At 35.7% G+C, this 21217-nt stretch overlaps 1 protein-coding gene and 1 long non-coding RNA gene across 4 annotated transcripts; both read left to right on the top strand.

Annotated features, from left to right (window-relative positions):
* Positions 1-17610: 17610 nt before the first annotated feature.
* LOC112801114 (protein LOL1) lies at positions 17611-20095 on the top strand. Of its 3 annotated transcripts, none has more exons than XM_025843667.3 (6): positions 17611-17825; positions 17935-18122; positions 18331-18444; positions 18704-18817; positions 19182-19291; positions 19759-20095. In XM_025843667.3, exons 2-6 carry the CDS (start codon positions 18059-18061, stop codon positions 19795-19797), a joined length of 441 nt encoding a protein of 146 aa, XP_025699452.1. In that variant the 5' UTR covers positions 17611-17825; positions 17935-18058; the 3' UTR covers positions 19798-20095. The 3 variants fall into 3 exon arrangements, with proteins under 3 accessions (XP_025699452.1, XP_029153905.1, XP_025699461.1); XM_029298072.2 differs by having other exon boundaries at positions 19182-19306; XM_025843676.3 differs by lacking the exon at positions 19182-19291.
* Positions 20096-20345: 250 nt separating this feature from the next.
* On the top strand, positions 20346-20803 carry LOC140173421 (uncharacterized). Its single transcript, XR_011862175.1, has 2 exons — positions 20346-20598; positions 20690-20803. It is a non-coding gene; the product is annotated as an uncharacterized lncRNA (long non-coding RNA).
* Positions 20804-21217: the final 414 nt, after the last annotated feature.

Here is a 21217-nt window from a genome sequence, read left to right as displayed (position 1 = left end):
AAACTTAGAGGTTTGCTTGTCCTCAAGCCAAAGAAAGGAAAGGAGAGGAATATGAGGAGAGTCAAATTTGAGTGGTGGAGGAGAGGGGGAGGCCCAATGTGAATTTAAAAGGGAGGGGTGGGCAAAAATTTTGAAAAAAGAAATGATAGAAGATATGATTTAGAAAAGATAAGTATGATATACAAAAGATATAATTTTAAAATTAAAAAGATATGAGAGAGTTTTGAAAAGAGAAATCTAAATTTGAAAAGATAGTATGATGAGTTGGAAAAAGATTTGAAAAGATATTAGAGAGATAGATGAGTTTTGAAAAGATTTGAAAAGAAATTAAAAAGATATATGAATTTTGAAAAAGATTTGAAAAGAAGGTGAAGAAAGATTTTTTTAGGATTAGGATTTTTTTGAAATTGAAATTGAAAAATGAAAATTTGTAACATGTTCATGCAAGAAAGGATGGATGAAAACATGAAAATTTGAAAAAAAATTGAGTTGGAAACAAAACTTCCTCCCCTCCACATTCTTGGCGTTAAACGCCCAGAATGGCATCCATTCTGGCGTTTAACGCCCAATTGTTGCTTGTTTTGGGCGTTTAACGCCAGAAAGCCTTTATCACTAGGCGTTTTTTCTAAACGCCCGGGATGCTTCAATTCTAGCGTTTAAACACCCAGAATGGTACCATTTTGGCGTTTAACGACTAGAAAGGTATCTTTACTAGCGTTAAACGCCCAGAATGGTGCCCATTCTGGCGTTTAACACCCAAAAGTGCCTCTTATTGGCGTTTTTGTGCCAGTGAGCTCCTTTTCTCTGCTTTCTGCTCTGAATCCTTCTGTAACTCTATGAACTTTCTGTAATTGAGAATCAATGTTGAAAATAATTTATATCAAACTTCTATAATTATTATTTAAATAACAGATAAACCCTACTAATGGCTGGGTTGCCTCCCAGCAAGCGCTTCTTTATTGTCTTTAGCTGGACCTTACTGAGCTTTAATCTAGTATCAGTTTTGAGCATTCTTTCTCAACATTGCTTTCAAGATAATGTTTGACTCTTTGTCTATTAACAATGAACTTTTTGTCAGAATCGATATCCTGAAGCTCTACATATCCATATGATGACACACTTGTAATCACATATGGTCCTCTCCACCGGAATTTTAGTTTCCCGGGGAATAATCTGACCCTAGACTTAAATAGCAGAACTTTTTACCCTGGCTCAAAGACTCTGGATGATAGTTTCTTGTCATGCCACCTTTTTGCTTTCTCTTTGTAAATTTTTGCATTTTCGAAAGCATTGAGTCTGAATTCCTCTAGCTCATTCAGCTGGAGCAATCTTTTCTCTCTAGCTAATTTGGCATCAAGGTTTAGGAATCTGGTTGCCCAGTAGGCTTTATGCTCCAGTTCCATGGGTAGGTGACAGGCCTTCCCATACACAAGCTGATTTGAAGAAGTTCCTATAGGGGTCTTGAATGCTGTTCTGTATGCCCAGAGAGCATCATCCAAGCTCCTTGCCCAATCCTTTCTACGGGCAATTACAGTGCGTTCCAGGATTCTTTTAGTTCTCTATTAGAGACTTCAACTTGCCCATTTATTTGTGGATGATATGGAGTTGCCACCTTGTGGCTAATTCCGTATCTGACCATAGCAGAGTAAAGCTGTTTATTGCAGAAATGAGTTCCTCCATCACCGATTAGTGCTCTAGGGATACCAAATCTGCTAAAGATATGTTTCTGGAGTAACTTTAGCACTGTCTTAGTATCATTAGTGGGTGTTGCAATTGCCTCTATCCATTTAGATACATAGTCTACAGCCACCAGAATATAAGTGTTTGAGTATGATGGTGGGAAAGGCCCCATGAAGTAAATACCCCATACGTCAAACAACTCAATCTCTAAGATCCCTTGTTGAGGCATGGCGTAACCTTGAGGCAGATTACCAGCTCTCTGGCAACTGTCACAGTTACGTACAAACTCTCGAGAGTCTCTATAGAAGGTAGGCCAGTAGAAGCCACATTGGAAGACTTTTGTGGCTGTTCGTTCACTTCCAAAATGTCCTCCATATTGTGATCCATGACAATACCATAGGATCTTCTGTGCTTCTTCTCTAGGCACACATCTACGGATTATTCCGTCTGCACATCTCTTAAAGAGATATGGCTCATCCCACAAATAGTACTTTGCATCAGAGATAAGTTTTTTCGATTGCTGCCTACTATACTCTTTGGGTATGAATCTTACCGCTTTATAGTTTGCAATGTCTACAAACCACGGTACTTCCTAAATGGCAAAGAGTTGCTCATCTGGGAAGGTTTCAGAGATCTCAGTAGAGGGGTAGGACGCTCCTTCTACTGGTTCTATTCGGGACAGTTGATCTGCTACTTGGTTCTCTGTCCCTTTTCTGGCTCTTATTTCTATATTAAACTCTTGCAGAAGCAACACCCATCTTATGAGCCTGGGTTTTGAATCCTGCTCTCTAAGTAGATATTTAAGAGTAGCATGGTTAGTGTACACAATCACTTTTGATCCTACCAAATAGGATCTGAAATTGTCAATGGCATAAACCACTGCAAGCAATTCCTTTTCTGCGGTTGTGTAATTTTTCTGCGTGTCATTTAGAACACGGCTGGCGTAGTTAATGATGTGCAGAAGCTTGTCATGCCTCTGTCCCAATACTGCACCAATAGCATGGTCACTAGCATCACACATTAATTCAAATGGTAATGTCCAGTCTGGTGCAGAAATGACAGGTGTTGTGACCAATTTAGCTTTCAGAGTCTCAAACGCTTGCAGACACTCTATGTCAAAGACAAATGGTGTGTCAGCAACTAGCGGATTTCTCAGAGGTTTTGTAATTTTTGAAAAATCCTATATAAACCTCCTATAGAATCCTGCATGCCCCAGAAAGCTTTTGATTGCCTTAATATTGGCAGGTGGAGGTAATTTTTTAATTACCTCTACTTTAGCTTGATCCACCTCTATTCCTTTGTTCGAAATTTTATGCACAAGGACAATTCCTTCAGTCACCATGAAGTGACATTTTTCCCAGTTTAAAACCAGGTTAGTCTCTTGGCACCTTTTCAGAACAAGTGCTAGATGATCAAGACAAGAGCTGAATGAGTCTCCAAATACTGAGAAGTCATCCATAAAGACTTCCAGAAATTTTTCCACCATATCAGAGAAGATAGAGAGCATGCATTGATAAACCCATATTTCATGAGTTCTTTTGTGCTTAATTTGAGTGATTTATTCAATCCTTCACCTACTTATTCACATTAATTGCATGATTTTACTTTCCCTTCCTTATTATGTCATATTGTGAAAAACATGTTTCCTAAGCTTTAAAATTAATTGTTTTAATTACCTTTATTTCCATTCGATGCCATGATGAGTGTGTTGAGTAGTCTCAGGTTTTCTAAGGCTGAAAGACTTAAAGGATGAAAAAGGAAACATACAAAAATGGAAGGAGAAGGCAAAAGGGAGCTTTAAGGAATCTGGTATCCACGCGATCGCATGGACGACGCGATCGCGTGCCAGAAGCGAAGAAGCAGCGACGCGGCCGCATGACTGACACGACCGCGCGCCTCAAGTAGAACACCTACGACGCGGACGCGTGACCGACGCGACCGCATGGCAAGGAAAGGCTCCAGACGACGCGACCGTGTGACCCACGCGGACGCGTGACAGAGGCCACGTATCAGAATTCACAGAATACGCCCCCAACGATTTCTGAAGTCCTTTTTGGCCCAGATCCAAGCACAGACAGCATAGATTAGAGGTTATAAAGTGGAGGAATGCATCCATTCAGGGAGAGCTCGCCAATTTCTAGTTTTCATGATTTAGATTTAGTTTAGAGAGAGATTCTCTCTCTCTCTTTAGGATTTAGGATTTCTTCTTGTTTTGAGAGTAACTCTGGATCCAGGTTTAATGTTCTTTTGTTTTCAGTTTACTTTTATTTATTTATTTTCTTTTGATATTTGAATTGATTTATGAATTATTCCATGTTACAGATCTCTATTTTGAATTAATGATATTTGAAGTATTTTCAGTTAAGATTGTTCTCTTTGATTTAAGTTACTATTGCCTTCCATCTAAGGTCACCTCTATTATTCTAGCAATTTTACTTTTTCCCCTTTTGGTTTTGGTTAAGAAATCAGTAACTCAACAGTTATTAAACTCAACATATTTGATAATCGTTATCTTGCTAATTGAGCTGAACTTAAGTAATCCCAACCTTTTCTTAGAAAATAAATAGGATTCAAAGTTCAATTTAATTAGTCCCTTGACTTTCCTTTGCTTTAGTAAAGGTTGACCAAGTGGAGTTTAGATTCAACTTTCCTTATAGTTGAGAGAGATAACTACGTTGGACCTCCAATTTCTCATACCTTGCCCAAAAGTTTGCTTTACAGTATTTATTCATTTTTAATTGCCATTTAAATTATTTGTCATATAACATATTCCCACCTTACTTCCAAAACCCCAATTTACAAACTCATAACCAATAATAAGAACATACCTTCCTCGCAGTTCCTTGAGAAGACGACCCGAGATTTTAATACTCGGTTATCAATTTTAAAAGGGGTTTGTTACTTGTGACAACCAAAACGTTTGTACAAAGGGATTTCTGTCGGTTTTGAGACTATATCTACAATGCGACTATTTTTATGAAATTCTTTACTGGCAAAAATCCTAACGTCATGCATCTTTGAAAGGTTGCAGGTGCATTGCACAGACCAAATGGCATCCTTCTGTAGGCAAATACTCCAGATGGACATGTGAATGCTATTTTTTCTTGATCCTGAGGATCCACTGCAATTTGGTTGTAACCTGAATAGCCATCCAAAAAGCAGTAATAGTCATGACCTGCTAGTCTTTCTAGCATCTGGTCTATGAATGGTAAAGGAAAATGATCCTTTCTGGTGGCTATATTGAGCCTTCTGTAGTCAATACACATACGCCACCCTGTAACTATTCTTGTAGGAACCAGTTCATTCTTTTCATTATGAACCACTGTCATGTCTCCCTTTTTGGGTACAACTTGGACAGGGCTCACCCAGAGGCTATCAGAAATGGGATAAATAATCCCAGCCTCCAGTAATTTAGTGACCTCTTTCTGCACCACCTCCTTCATGGCTGGATTCAGCCGCCCCTGTGGTTGAACTACTGGCTTAGCATTATCCTCCAACAGGATCTTGTGCATACATCTGGCTGGGCTAATCCCCTTAAGATCACTTATGGACCACCCAAGAGCTATCTTGTGTGTCCTTAGCACCTAAATCAGTGCTTTCTCTTCCTGTGGCTCTAAAGCAGAGCTTATGATTACAGGAAAAGTGTCACCTTCTCCTAGAAATACATATTTCAGGGATGGTGGTAATGGTTTGAGCTAGGATTTAGGAGGTTTCTCCTCTTCCTGAGGAGTTTTCAGAGATTCTATTATTCCCTCTGGTTCCTCCAGATCAGGCTGAACATCTTTAAAGATATCCTCTAGCTCTGATTCGAGACTCTCAGCCATATTGATCTCCTCTACCAGGGAGTCAATAATATCAACGCTCATGTAGTCCTTTGATGTGTCTGGATGCTTCATTGCTTCAATAGCATTCAGCCTAAACTCATCCTCATTGACTCTCAAGGTCATTTTCCCTTTTCGGACATCAATGAGGGTTCGTCCAGTTGCTAGGAAAGGTCTTCCTAGAATGAGAGTTGCACTCTTATGCTCCTCCATCTCCAGCACTACAAAGTCAGTGGGAAAGGCAAATGGCCCAACTGTGATAATCATGTCCTCAATCACGCTTGATGGGTATTTAATAGAGCCATCAGCAAGTTGAAGACAGATCCGGGTTAGTTTGATTTCTTCAGTCAAGCCAAGCTTTCTGATAGTGGATACAGGTATTAGGTTGATACTTGCCCCAAGATCACATAGAGCTGTCTTGGTACAAGTACCCGCATGGTATCATAAAGCTCCCAGGATCTTTAAGCTTCTCTGGTAAGCTCTTTAGACTGATTGCACTGCATTCTTCAGTGAGAAAAACTTTTTCAGTTTCTCTCCAATCCTTCTTATGACTTAAGATCTCTTTCATGAACTTAGCATAAGAGGGTATTTGCTCAAGTGCCTCTGCAAACAAAATCTTCATTTCAAGAGTCCTGAGATAGTCTGCAAAGTGGGCAAATTATTTATCCTGTTCCACTTGGCGGAGTTTCTGAGGATAAGGCATATTGACTTTGTATTCTTCAACCTTAGTTGCTGCAGGTTTATTTCCTACAGAGGTGGTTGGAGAAGCCTTCTTAGAGGGGTTACTATCAGCACTTGGAGGTGTATGATCCCTTATTGGCGTTTGAATGCCAGGATTGGGGAATGGATGGGCGTTTAACGCAAGATTCCCACCCTTTTCTGGTGTTTGAACGCCAGAACTGGACATGGACTGGGTGTTTATCACCTGTTTTTCACCCTTTTCTGGCGTTTAAATGCCATAATCATTCCTCTCTGGGCTCTTACTGTTCTCAGAGGGATTTTGGGTAGCAGTTTGCTCATCCTCTGTCAGTTGCTCTTTTCTTGGCTTTCTGCTGCTTTGAGTTAAGGTATTTAATATTTTCCACTTCTTAATTGAACTACTTGGCACTCTTCTGTTATCTGTTTTGATAACTGCTGTTTTGTCTGCTTCAATTGCCTTTCCATATTCTGATTAGCATTTCTGGTTTCCTGTAGCATCTCCTTAAATTCTGCTAACTGTTTTGTTATAGAAGATAGTTGCTGATTCAGTTCAGCAACTTGTTCCTGAGGACTAAAGTCAGTGGATACTGCCTTAGCTTCTTCTTTCATGAAGGACTCATTACTTAAGTATAGATGCTGATTTCTGGCAACCGTATTTATGAGCTCTTGAGCCTCTTCAATCATTTTTCTCATGTGTATAGATCCACCAGCTGAGTGGTCTAGAAAAATCTGAGCTTTTCTGTAAGTCTGTAGTAGAAGATGTCTAACTGCACCCACTCTGAAAACATTTCAGAGGGGCATTACCTTAGCATCTCTCTGTACCTCTCCCAGGCATTATAAAGAGATTCATTATCCCCTTGTTTAAAGCCTTGGATATCCAGCCTTAGCTGTGTCATCCTTTTAGGAGGGAAATATTGATTCAGAAATTTGTCTGACAATTGTTTCCATGTTCTTATGCTTGCTGTGGGTTGGTTATTTAACTACCTCTTAGCTTGATCTTTCACAGCAAATGAAAATAGTAATAGTCTATAGACATCCTGATCTACTTCCTTATCATGTACTATGTCAGCAATTTGTAAGAATTGTGCCAGAAACTCAGTAGGTTCTTCCTATGGAAAACCGAAATACTGGCAATTTTGCTGCACCATGATAATGAGCTGAGGATTTAGCTCAAAATTACTAGCTTTAATAGGGGGTATACAGATACTACCCCTATATGAAGCAGTAGTGGGATTAGCATATGACCCCAGAGTCCTTCTGGATTGTTCATTTCCACTTAGGTCAATGATGGAGTAAGGGAGATGATGTGGATAAAAATTTTATTTTATATTTATTTATTTATTTATATATATTTTTTTGAAATAATAAAATAAAAAAGACTAAAATAAAAAAAAAATTTGAAAGTTTTTTTTATGAGGATTTTTGAAAAAGCGAGGAGAGAGAAAGTGGTTAGGAAGTTTTTGAAAAAGATATGATTTTAAAAATTAAAAATATTTGTAAGAAAAATAAATAAAAGAGAAGATTTGAAAAAGATATGATAAGATAAAATTTTGAAATTGAAATCTGAAATTTTTGTTAAAATTTTCAAAATTTTTGCTTAAAATTAATTAGGGAAGATTTTTTTTTTTGAATTTTATGATGAAAGAGAAAAACACACAAAAGACACAAGACTTAAAATCTTTAGATCTAATGCTTCTTGTTTTCGAAAATTTGGAGGGAAAACACCAAGAAATACCAAACTTAAAAATTTTAAGATCAAAACACAAGGAAGACTCAAGAACACTTTGAAGATTTACAAGAACAACAAGAACAAAATTCAAAGACTTAAAGAACTCAAGAACATAAAGAAAGAACACCAAACTTAAAATTTTAAGAAAACCAAAATAAAATTTTCGAAAACTAAAGAAAAATTAACAAGAGAACACCAAACTTAAAATTTGACACAAGATTTAATCACAGAAAAATTATTTTTGAAAAGAAGATACCAAAAACATAAGCCAACGCTCTAACCAACTGAGTTATGAAAAAAAATTATTTATTGAAAAATCTTTTTGAACTTTTCGAAAATCACAAGAAAAACAAGGAAAGACACAAAACAAGAAAAACTAAAGATCAAACAAGAAAAATAAACAAGAACAAGTAATGAAAATTATGAAGAAAAAAAATAAGACCATGCAATTCGAAAATTATGAAGGAAATTAAAAACATGCAATTGACACCAAACTTAAAATATGAAACTAGACTCAAAGAAAAATTAAAAATTAATAAAGAAAAATAATATTTTTGAAAGATTTTTGAAAGGAATAATATAAGATGCAATCCTAGTAACTCTAAACCAAAAAGATAAATTTTTCATAATCCAAGTGACAAGATAGACCGTCAGTTGTCCAAACTCGAACAATCCTCGGCAACGGCGCAAAAGACATGGTGCAAGAAAATTACAATCACAATTTTGCAATTTCGCACAACTAACCAGCAAGTCCACTGGGTCATCCAAATAATACCTTACGTGAGTAAGGGTCGATCCCACAGAGATTGCCGGCTTGAAGCAAGCTATGGTTATCTTATTATTCTTAGTCAAGATATCAATAGTGGTTCTTAGTTTTAATTGCGAAAAGTAAAAGAGCATGAATTAAATGATACTTGTTATGCAGTAATGGAGAACAGGTTGCGGTTTTGGAGATGCTCTGTCTTCTGAATTTCTGCTTTCCTACTGTCTTCTTCTTCACGCACGCAAGTCTCCTTCCATGGCAAGCTGTATGTTGGTGGATCACCGTTGTCAATGGCTACCAGCCGTCCTCTCAGTGAAATGGGTCCATGTACATGGCTAATCATCTGTTGGTTCTCACTAATGTTGGAATAGGATCCATTGATCCTTTTGCACACTGTCACTGCGCCCAGCATTCATGAGTTTGAAGCTCGTCACAGTCATCCCTTCCTGGATCCTACTCAGAATACCACAGACAAGATTTAGACTTTCTGAATCTCAGGAATGCTACCAATTGATTCTAGCTTATACCACGAAGACTCTGATCTCACGGATTTGAATGCTCTGTTGTCAGGAGAGGCAGTCAAACTCGTGAACCAGGAACCCAAGAGATATACATTCAATCTAAGGTAGAATAGAAGTGATTGTTAGGCACACGTTCATAGGTTGAGAATGGTGATGAGTGTCACGGATCATCACATTCATCATGTTGAAGTGCAAATAAATATCTTAGAATAGAAACAAGCGTGATTGAATAGAAAACAGAACTAATTGCATTAATTCATCGAGACACAGCAGAGCTCCTCACCCCCAACCATGGGGTTTAGAGACTCATGCCGTCAAAGATACAAATTTAGATGTAAAATGTCATGAGATGATAAAATGAATCTCTAAAAGTAGTTTTTATATTAAACTAGTAACCTAGGTTTACAAAAAATGAGTAAGCTAAGATAGATAGTGCAGAAATCCACTTCCAGGGCCCACTTGGTGTGTGTTTGGACTGAGCAATGAAGCTTTCACGTGTTGAGGCTATTCCTGGCATTTAACTCCAGTTTTTGTGCTAGTTTAGGCGTTTAACTCTAGCTTGTATCCTGTTTCTGGTGTTTAACGCCATAATAGGGTGGAAAGTTGGCGTTAAACGCCAGTTTGCATCATCACAACTCGGGCAAAGTATGAACTATTATATATTGCTGGAAAGCCCAGGATGTCTACTTTCTAACTCATTTGAGAGCGCGCCAATTGGGCTTCTGTAGCTCCAGAAAATCCATTTCAAGTGCAGGAAGGTCAGAATCCAACAGCATCTGCAGTCCTTTTTCAACCTCTGAATCAGATTTTTGCTCAGGTCCCGCAATTTCAGCCAGAAAATACCTGAAATCACAGAAAAACACACAAACTCATAGTAAAGTCCAGAAATGTGATTTTTGCATAAAAACTAATAAAAATATAGTAAAAAGTAGCTAGATCCTACAAAAAAACTATATGAAAATACCCCTAAAAAGCGTATAAAATATCCGCTCATCACAAATCAAGGCTCATCATGGTTGATACTTCAAAGATTAGATGCAAAGGTTGGACTAATGCTCAATTAGATGGGTCTAGGAGGATTGTTGGGCACTTCATCGAGAATTCATCTTGCTTGCCACCCGGGAGGATTAATAATGATCAACTTCACGACGGATGTGAAAATAAAGTGTGGGATCCCGGAATACAAGAAGAGGATCAACTTTGGGAGCCCCAAGCTTGTGAAGAACTCCATCAAGGCTTGGCGCAACACATGAGAAATCTTGGGGCACAATGGAGAACCAAGCATTGGTGAGAGTTTCAAGAAGAATTTAAGCACAAGCCACCTTGAGGGGAGCTCCCCATAAGTCTAACTTAAGGACAATAAACAAAAGTGCTAGGTGGGAGACACCCCACCATGGTAAAATCTTTTCATTTTTCCCTTTTTGTAAATATTGGTAAAATCAGTTTAACTTCATGCTTTTATTGGGTTGTTGAGTTTATTTGGTAGTTTAGTATGTTAAATAAGGTTTCATGGTGTTTTGGTAGCTGTTTGGAGGTTTGGAAGCCTTGGTTTGGTGCAAGAACTTAGAAAAATTTTGAAAAACAGAGCACCATCCACGCGTATGCGCACTCCACGCGTATGCATGCATCAAGCATTTTCGACCATCCATGCGCACGCGTCATGCACGCGTACGCGTGGATTGCAGGTTTTCACCCCTCAGCCACAAACCCGTGAGTTACGCAAACACTGTGTGAACATTGGGCCTGAGGCACAAACCAATGCACGCACAAGCGTAGATGACGCTTACGCGTCCATAAGCTTCCTGCCAAATCCACGCGCGCGCGCACCGTGTGCGTGCGCATCGATATTCCTATAGCCAACTCCTAGTACCTGAACCAGAGAGTTGTGCCCAATTCATGCTAGCATTGTGCCTCCCACACAACCCAACTCACGCGTGCGCGCCACTTGCACATACGCGTCGCCTCCCTGGTTTGCCATGCACACACATTACGCGTACGCGTGGATCACCTTTTCTCAACACCCTTCCTTTCTTCTCTTCTCTCCACTTCTTTCCCTTTTCTTTCTTCTTCCTCTCTCCCACCCCTCATCCAACATTACCAAACACCATCTAACACCATTTATTTTAGTTAGTTAGTCAATTAGTTAGTTAGTTGATTTAGCTTTCATTTCATTTCTTCTTTTTTCATTCTAAATGTTAGATTATTGAATTTTTTACCATATATTACTGCTTCGTATTGATTGAATGCTATTTTAGCATCATTTTTTTGGTTATCCATTGTTGGATTTCATTGTTGAGGTTATAATTTGCTACTTGGTTTTGAATTTCTTTGTGAACATTTGTGAACACAAAGCGAATGACATTGCCTTTAGAGCTTGTTAAATCTTTTTTTTTAGTTTCATGATTTGGCCACCATGTGATTTGAACCCTATTCTTTGATTAGGCAATTAATTGATGGATGTTGTGCATTTATCTTAATGCATTGTGTTTCATGATCATATGCATCCATATGTTTTTAGCTTGAATGCTTTCGTGCTTCTTTATTGCTTGTTTGGTTGTCTTAACCTACAAGTTTAGAGCATTTCAAGCACATTAGGATGAGTGAAATGCATGCTTCTTTTGTGACATCACTTTTTGTGCTAGTGTGTGTTCTAAAGGGCGCCTAATTTAGAAGTCACACACCTACTCTTCACTAATGTCACACTAATTCACTCACTCAATCCTAGTGATTATTACCTCATACCAACAATGTATGCTTCCTTGCTTTGTATTTTCTTATCTCATGGTGTTCTTTTCTATTTTTCATGATTGATGCACCATGAACAACACAGACGCGAGAAGAAAGAACATGCAGCAGCCGGTTGACCTACCAGCTGAAGGTAGCAACCCGGAGATTCGCCGTACCCCCTTGCTCTTTTTTTAATGCACCGAGGACGGTGCAAACTTTTATGTGTGGGGAGGTCATCCGACCAATCGGCGATTTTGGATGACAAATTTCTAATCCCAACACTTTTGCATATCATTTTTAGCTCTCTTAGGATTTCTAGTTGCATTCTCTTATTTTGCATATATATACACAATAAGCCTAGTCAAAATAAAAGATTTTTCAAGATTTCTATATATAGGGCACCTCAATTGATTTGAGTAAAAACTTTTCTTTAGAACTTGCTTGAATTATATATATATTGTGGAACATGTTTTGAGCTAAGAACACACAACCTTGTGAGACTTGAGCCTAATGGTGTGGTTACATCTTATAACCACTTATTTTTTCTTCTTGTGTGCATTATTCTCTTTCTATGATTGTGATATTTGATTTGTTTAATTCTATATGTCCATTATTCCGTGTATTCATGCATTTATATGATTGAGGCCATTACTTCATTAGCTCACTTACCCAAATAGCCTTACCTTTTATCTTCCATTATTAGCCAAATTGAGCCTACGATTAACCCACTTGTTCTTAATTTAGCATATTACAAGCCTAAAAGTGAAAAACAATAAATATCCTTAATTTGGATCTCTGATTAGCTTAGGCTAGTGTGTGTATATCTTTCAAGTGTGGGAAAACTTGGACATTGGGTGAATAAAAGGGTAGTTTTGTATTTTTGTTGTAAATATTAGGAATTGGGTACATGCTCATGTGTAATAAATGTAAAACCATATGCATTGATACTTTTGTATATATTTTATTGCAAAGCAAAAAGGAAAGAAAGAAAAATGAGAAAAACAAAAGAAAAAGAAAAGGAAAAGAAAAAATATGGAAAAGAATTATGGTTTGGCTTTAATAATAACTCAATTCAATTTTGGTTTGGCTTGGTTATAAATACCTTTAGCCCTTGTGCTTATATTGGTTTTCTTGGGAATTGATGTATTTTGACCAAGCAATTGCATTCATGTAGATAGTTGCATATAGTTTAGGATGCACTTAGTTAGTTTACATTGAATAAATGTTGATACCCTTTGCCTCTCTCCTGGTTCAAGCATGAGGACATGCTTGGTTTAAGTGTGGGGAGGTTGATAAACCCCATTTTTAGGGTTTATCTTGTAGTAATTCTAGGAGATTTTATCATCTTTTACCCACATTTATCCAAGAAAATAGCATGGTTTTGTGACTCTCCCTTAATTTGTGCTTAGATGTGAAAACATGCTTTTAGACCTTTAATTTGATGATTTTTATTCACCGTTGATTCCACTAGATGCCTTGATTTGTTTGTTAAGTGATTTTAGGTAGAAAAGGTTAGGAATGGACCAAAGGAGTGAAGAGAAAAGCATGCAAAGTGGAGAACACATGGAAAAAAGCCAAAGATGTGGATGCACCTATCCACGCGCACGTGCACTAGACGCGCATGCGTGGATCGCGAAAACTCAAGGGACACGCACGCATGCTGTACGTGCACGCATGCTGTACGCGTACGCGTCGATGCTGGCACATGATTTTTAAGTGAAAACATGCCCAGCAAATTCTCAGAAGCTGTGGGGCCCAGTTTGCAACCAACTTTGGCGCCAAAATGCTTTAAAGGACCAAGGATTGAAGAGCAAAATGGGATTCCATCATTTTACACACATTAGGATTAGGATTAGTTAGTTTTAGAGAAAGAAGCTCTCACTTCTCTCTAGAATTTGGATTAGATTTAGATCAATAATCTTAGATCTAGGTTTTAATTCATGTTTTCATCTACTTCTATCTTTCAATTCTTTGTTGTTAGATTCATCCTTCTTCCATTCTTTTGTTGTAATTTCCTTTATGTTGTTCCTATACTTTGTTGTAGATCTACTCTTGTTCCTTCTCTTTTCTTTCAATTCAATTTGAAGTAATTCATAATAATTGTGTTCCTTTTGATTGTTGTTGTTAAATCTTTGCAATATTGTTGTTAGATTCTATTCTTGTTGTCAATTTACTATGCTTTCCTTCTATACCTTCCAAGTGTTTGTCAAAATGCTTGAGAAGATGTTAGAGTAGAATTTTATTTTCTTAGCTTGGGAAGGTAACTTAGGAACTCTTGAGTTACTAATGTCCAAGTAATTGATGATAGAGAGCCATTGACTTTAGTTCTTATTAATTCAATTGGTAGAGAGCTAGGACTTATGGACTTGGATTGATATAACTCATTTGACTTTCTTTTACTAGTTAGAGGATGATTTAATGGGATTGATCCTTGCCAATTCTCATGTTATGGTTAGTGATTAGGATAGAGATCCTTGACCACCAAACCTTGCCAAGACCGCTTTATCATTTACATTTCCATTGCCATTTACTTTTCTTGTTTCTTATCCAAAACCCCAAAATATACAACTCATAACCAATAACAAGAACACTTTATTGCAATTCCTAGGGAGAATGACCCGACGTTTGAATACTTCGGTTATTTTCATTGGGGTTTGTTTTAGTGACAACCAAATTTTTGTATAAAAGGATTTTGTTAGTTTAGAAACTATATTTGCAACGAGATTTCGTTTGTGAAATTCTATACCATCAATATTTCTCTCATCAAGGGTCAAAACTGATCTAAACCTCAAAAGAGTTATTTTCCCTAACCATATACTTGTGGTGTGAAAGTGTCAAGTAACCCTTTAGACTGAACACTTAAAGTCGTGACCAATTGCTGTTACAGCGTATGCTAAGGCTCTGAGCACCACTATCTGGGAGAAATAAGAGGAAAAATCAGAACCCAAAGATGTCCCCAGTTAAGTACTTGTGATGTTCTTGTATCAAGTCAAGCTTGAGGACAAAACACCTAGAGTCATGGCTAGGCTCTAGGTGCAAAGCACCAAAGGAAAAAGGAGTTATCTTCAAGAATCAATTAGAGCCTAAAGAAGAGAATCTATAATATCATCCGAGTTCTAAGTTCAAAAGGATACCAATATTTTTTAGCTTCAAAGGATAGTGAGATGGTGAAACTATTCAGAATTAGGGTGTCATAAGCCCCATTCAGTAACTAGACCTGAGCTTAAGTGACTACTCAAGTCTTAAGCCTTTTCTCTTCTTGGTCCTATACTATTTTTTGTTACTTAAGGACAAGCAATAGTTTAAGTTTGGTGTTGTGATGCGCGAGCATCTTGTACCCTTTTTCTTAGCATTTTCTAGTTGTTTTTATTTAGATTTTATTTAGTTTTGATTGATTTGAGTGCAAAAATCCCCTCTGGATGCTACTTTGAGTTGTTTTGGTGTTTTTATGATTTCAGGTTAAAATCGGAGCAGTTTGGCAGAGTTTGGAGCTAAAAACAAAAAGTTGGCAGAACCACCCCCCTAGGCGCTAAACGCCATCTGGCGTTTAACGCCAGCAAAGGACACAAGCATATACGAAGTTGCTCCCCTTAGGGCGTTAAATGCCCAAAGTGGCGTTTAACGCCAGCAGTCTGACCAAATTTACTCTATCTTTGACATCTCAAGTGGATTTAGCATTTATTAGTTATATTTCATTTTCTTTTTGTAATTCTTATTTACAAACAATACCTTTTAGTTTTAGGATTTATTATTTTTACTTTATTTTCGAATAAAATTAGGTTAATATAAAAGGAAAAAGATCTCTTGTAATTTGGATCTTCTCTCTTCTGCACTTTTCAGAACCTTAGTTTCTCTGAAAGTCATGAGCAACTAAACCTATTGGTAAAGTTTAGGAGCTCATATTATTCTTCTATTTTAATTAATGTTTTAATTCAATTCTAAGGATTATTTTTGTTCTTAATCTTATGAATCTGGGTGGAATGAGAGTATAACCCTTATTATACTTGAGTTCTTGTGATTCTTGAGAAAGTTATCAAGTTTGAACTACAACTTGAAAATAAATTCCTCCTAAATTGATAATTACATGAACTAATTGGGATACGTGACATATAATCCCATTAGCTTTGGGTAATTAAGGTTTTTGTGGCCATAAACTAGTTTTTGAACTTAACCCTCTAATTGGAATTAAGTGATCACGAGAGTGGCGGTTGATAAAGGTTAGAGGAGGCTAAATCACTAAGAGATTATGGTTTATACATTTACAGTTTGCCATGGAATGAATCATATATTGTTAAAATAGTTGGTAAGAACTTTTAATCCGGAAAGATAAACATCTCTGAAGCCTTAACTATTTTCTCGCACTGTTTTACACCAAACCCTTAATTGCTTTCTTTATTTTCTTGTTTACTGCTTTATGTGCTTTCAACCATCAAAATCTCTTTTTGATTCACCTAACTAAGTCAAACTGTATTGCCATTGTTGCTCAGTCTGACAATCCTCGTGGGATCGACCATCACTCACCTGATGCGCGAATTAGCATTTTACTTGGATGACCTGGTGCACTTGTCGGTTAAGCTATGTGAAATCCTATTTCGCGCACCATCCCAGTCTCCTCTGAGGAGGTAATGTCATGCGTTGTGCACCTCGTTGTATGGCCGAGTCGTGGGTTTGCTTCATAGACCCCCAGTTATTGTTGGGTTGGGCTAGAATAATATGTAATAAAATATAAAATTGTAAATACCTTTAAAATTATATATATTGATAAAATATTTATTTTTTCATATAAAAAATTTTTTTAATGAAAAAATATCTTAAAATATTTTAAAACACTACAAAATAGTCTACTATAAAAAAACCAACCATCTCCATTAACGAAAATGGCTAATGTGCCACCATTCACTACAATATGGCCACGATTTTTTTGTCACGTTTGAAAACTGTGACCATAGACCTTCAAACGGTAACCTAAAAATATTTTGGATACTATGTTTTAAAAACCGTGACAAAAAAAAAATCTATGGTCACGGTTATTAAAAAAATATTACTTAAAAAGGTCTATGATAATGGTTTTGGAAGGTGACCTAAAGGGATCTATGGTCACGATTTTAAAAAGTGACCTAAAAAGGTCTGTGGTCATGGTTTTGTAAAATAATTTAGGATATTTTTTTTATTAGATTTTGGATATTTTTTTTGTTACGTTTCAAATATTTCTTTTTATTAGTATTTGGATATTTATTTTACAATAATTTTAGATGTTTGTTTTTGTTTAGTTGTAGATGTTTTTTTTTTCAAATTTTAGATATTTTTTTAATTTAATTCTGATTATTTCTCATAAAAATTTGAATTTACCTTCCTTCCAAAATAAAAAATAAAAAAGAAAGACTCGATCCTTTTTTTCTAATGAGCTTTTTTTTATACTAATTGTCTGCACCCCTAATTAATTAACTAATAAAATTGGATAAGAGAAATATCTTAAACATAAAGTATGTAACCCTACATGTATCCGTTCCATTCCAATTCGGCCGACGCAAAATCATCCCTACTTGAACAACGTATTATTTTACGCTTTTAGTCTTTTGAGAATAAAACTAGACACATAATCTTTCCAATATCCACGTATATACTTCTCTTTTTCCTGATTATATCTCATCTGAAGCAAGTTGCCAAATCAAAGGAAAATGTATTTTATTTTAAAATTATTATATGATACCACCATCTAATAAATACTAGTACTAGTTGAAAGGGCCATAAACTACTCTGATCTATTTCTGAACTCTAGTTTCCCTATATAAAACCCTCTTCTCATGCATCGACTCTTGCTTTATATTATATCTGCTTCTTCTATTTCTTTCTGTTGAATTGCTGCCACCCTTTCTGTTTCACAGGTTCCCCTTTCTTCTCACTCTATTTTTCCAAGCCTTTTCTTTTGTTCCATCGACCATGTGCAGCGCATACCTGATAATATGTACAAATGTTTGTTTCTTTACTTTTCAGGAGTTGAAACAAAATAAAATGGAAGAAACTGCTTTCTTCTCTATGTAGATTTTGGCAGAGAAAGATAATATATAATACTTTTTTTTCTTTCTTTATTTATTTATTAAAAGTATTGTAATCTATAATGCCAGTTCCACTTGCTCCTTATCCAACACCACCGGCTCCACATACTCCTCCATCCGCAAATGGTATCTTAATTTTTCTTCATGTGTGCCTCGTTGGATTTTTCTTCATGTCTAATTTTGATTTTGATGGTGTAAGGAAACTTAAAGGAACACAAAAAATGGAATTGGGATGAAGATTTGCTAAGAGCGAATGTGTAATTAGTTTGGCCATTTGATAATTGAAAATTGTCTTTAACAACTTAAGTTGAAATCAATCGGGTTTGGCAAGCAGGTCAACAGAGTCAACTTGTGTGTTCTGGCTGTAGAAACCTTTTGCTCTATCCGGTTGGAGCCTCCTCTGTTTGCTGTGCTGTTTGCAATGCAGTCACCGCCGTGCCGCCTCCCGGTATCTCTCACTTCTCTCCACGCTTACCCTCCTCTGTTATGAATGATTTTATATTAACGTCGATGAATTTTTTTTTTAAAAAAACTTAAGTTGATTAAAAGAGATACTTGAATAATTATATTTTTAATTTGTTCTTTATACCAGAATTTTTTCTGTGTTTTTGTGAATTTTTTGCATAAACGTTTTTTATTTGTCTTATATTAAATTCTAAATTTTTAAATGATCGAAACTCTAATTTCATGTTACTAATGATTAACAGGAACGGAAATGGCCCAGTTAATCTGTGGAGGCTGCCATACATTACTAATGTACATCCGTGGCGCAACAAGTGTCCAATGCTCATGCTGTCACACTGTGAATCTAGCCATGGAAGGTAGTTATTGAACAAGTCTACTAGCATAGCATCTCAATAGCTTTCCAAACATATGAAGTTAAAGTTAAAGTTATAATAGACATCTATGGAGTTTTGAAAAAAAAAAGGGAATTTAGATATTAAATAACATATAAAATTAAAGTTATATTAGATTTTTTAGTTTTAATAAACACAAATTATTTTTAAAAAATATTATGCTAGATACTTTTAAAAGTATTTCTATTTTTTAAAACAACTACATAATTTTTTTATTTGTCAAATATAAAATAAAAAGTTTCTGCTTTAAAAAATGTACACATCTCTTTAAAAAACTTTCCTAAATCAAGTCTAAGAAGTTTTGCACAACAAAATTGTGACAATGCAGCAAATCAGGTGGCACATGTCAATTGTGGCAGCTGCAGGATGCTACTGATGTACCAATATGGAGCAACATCTGTTAAATGTGCAGTTTGCAATTTTGTAACTTCAATTGGGGTCAGTTCAAATTATGTAAATTTTCTATTTTTCATTTGATATTTATTTTATTTCAATTGGTTTGTGTTTTTATATTTTATTTTATTTTTAGTTTTTTATTTTTTTAATTTTGTAAAAAAAATCCAGTAAAAACAATTAAATTTTATTTTTAGTTATCTACTATTTTTTATTTTTTATAAAATTCTAAAAATAAAAAATATTAAAAAATATATAAAAATATAAACTAAACACATCTTAAATTTCTTCTGCTTTAAAGATATTTAACGGACTATTGTGAAAATTTGTTTCTTGTCTTGGATAAGCAAAAATTAGTTATTAATATACTATTATATCCAAATTAGCAATTATTTTAATTCTTAAATCTTAAACCTAAAAGGAATGAGGAAAAAAATTGCTTATGTGATGTGAAAATTTTGCTATTATAAACAATGATTTACAATGTGTTACCGAATTTATGAATTATGCAGGCATCAACAAGCATCACAGAGCAGAAGTTCAGCAACTAAATCAAACTATATATAGAGCAAAGTTAAATGATACAGAGACTCTACTATCTTGGTTTTGCTAGTTACATGTTGTTGGCCATAAGAATAAAGACTTTGTAAAGAGTACCATATTATGAGAGAGGGAACTCTCCACATTTTATGGAGTTACTTTTCTCTGCGTGATTGATTTGTTTGTTTGTTTTTGTGTTTTGGGGGGGGGGGGGGGTTATTTTGATTTAGATTGGGTGTATAAATAACTATTATGTTAAGATTTTAAGTATGAGTGCTTTTTTAATATTAAATAAAGTTGAATTCTATCCGATCTTCTTTAAAATAATATGTAAATTATTTTTTATAATGTGTTATATTTTAATTGGATATTTACTTTTAATTTGAATTACTATCTTAACTATAATTAAATTATATTGTAATTAATTTTTTAAAAGGTAGGGATAAATGTATAATTTATTAAAACATTAGAAACTGATTCTTTTTTTAATTTTTTAAATCACGTTAACTATGGCCCTAATCCTAAATTCTTCTTCATCGTTCTCTCTCAATGTCAATCAGCAACTCTTCCTCACCAGTCAGCCTCTCCTAAAGTCTCGAACGGCCGAACTCTAGGGTCCAAAAGTCACGATCGCGGACTCCTCTGATTTGTCTCGTTAGCTCCGATGCGTCTCCAACACTGCACCATCGCATCTGTGGCTTCCCTGCTCGGTGTCGTCGCATCTCCTTACTTCGGTGCGTCTCTCGTCGTCGCGTCCTCGTCCGTCGCTGCAGTCACCGCTGGCCAGAGTCTGTTTTGTCATGCTTGGACAGGTTGGTTTTTTTCTTCTTTGCGTTCTTGAAATTACCTATTAGTTTTTTTTAGTTATTCAGTTAGCTTATAATTTAATTACATTCAACAAAGCGGTGCTACTTGAGGAGGCGTGATGAGGATAAAGGAGTGGGAGAGGAGCCAAAGATTGAAAGCTATTACTAAGGACTATGATACATCTTTTGAAAATGATTTGAAAAAAAGTCATATTTTAATTTTTAATAATTTAAAAAATTTCATAATTATCTATTTTAAAAATTAATTTAATTATAAAATAATTTAACTATGGTTAACTTAATAACCAATTAAAAAATGATACATCACACTAAAGTAAATTACATGTTACTTTACAAAAAATTATGATAAAATTCACCTTAAATAAAATGTACATAAAAAAACATATGCATTTAAAAAAACTTACATTAGTCTCATAGCCATTAAGTAAGATCAGAGGTTAAATTTTTTTGAGTCTAATGTAAGTTACTTTGGATAATAATAATATAAGATATATGATGACATGTGTTTGTATATGGAGCTTTAGACATGTCAATAATTTTTAAAGATGCCTTTTTGGAATCAGAAAAGGTCCAATACGGCCACAAAAAGGTAAGTAATCAATTT

Source organism: Arachis hypogaea, chromosome 1, assembly GCF_003086295.3.
Source record: "Arachis hypogaea cultivar Tifrunner chromosome 1, arahy.Tifrunner.gnm2.J5K5, whole genome shotgun sequence".
NCBI lineage: Eukaryota > Viridiplantae > Streptophyta > Magnoliopsida > Fabales > Fabaceae > Arachis > Arachis hypogaea.
Note: the sequence above shows the minus strand (reverse complement) of the source record. Positions and strands in the feature narration are given on the sequence as shown.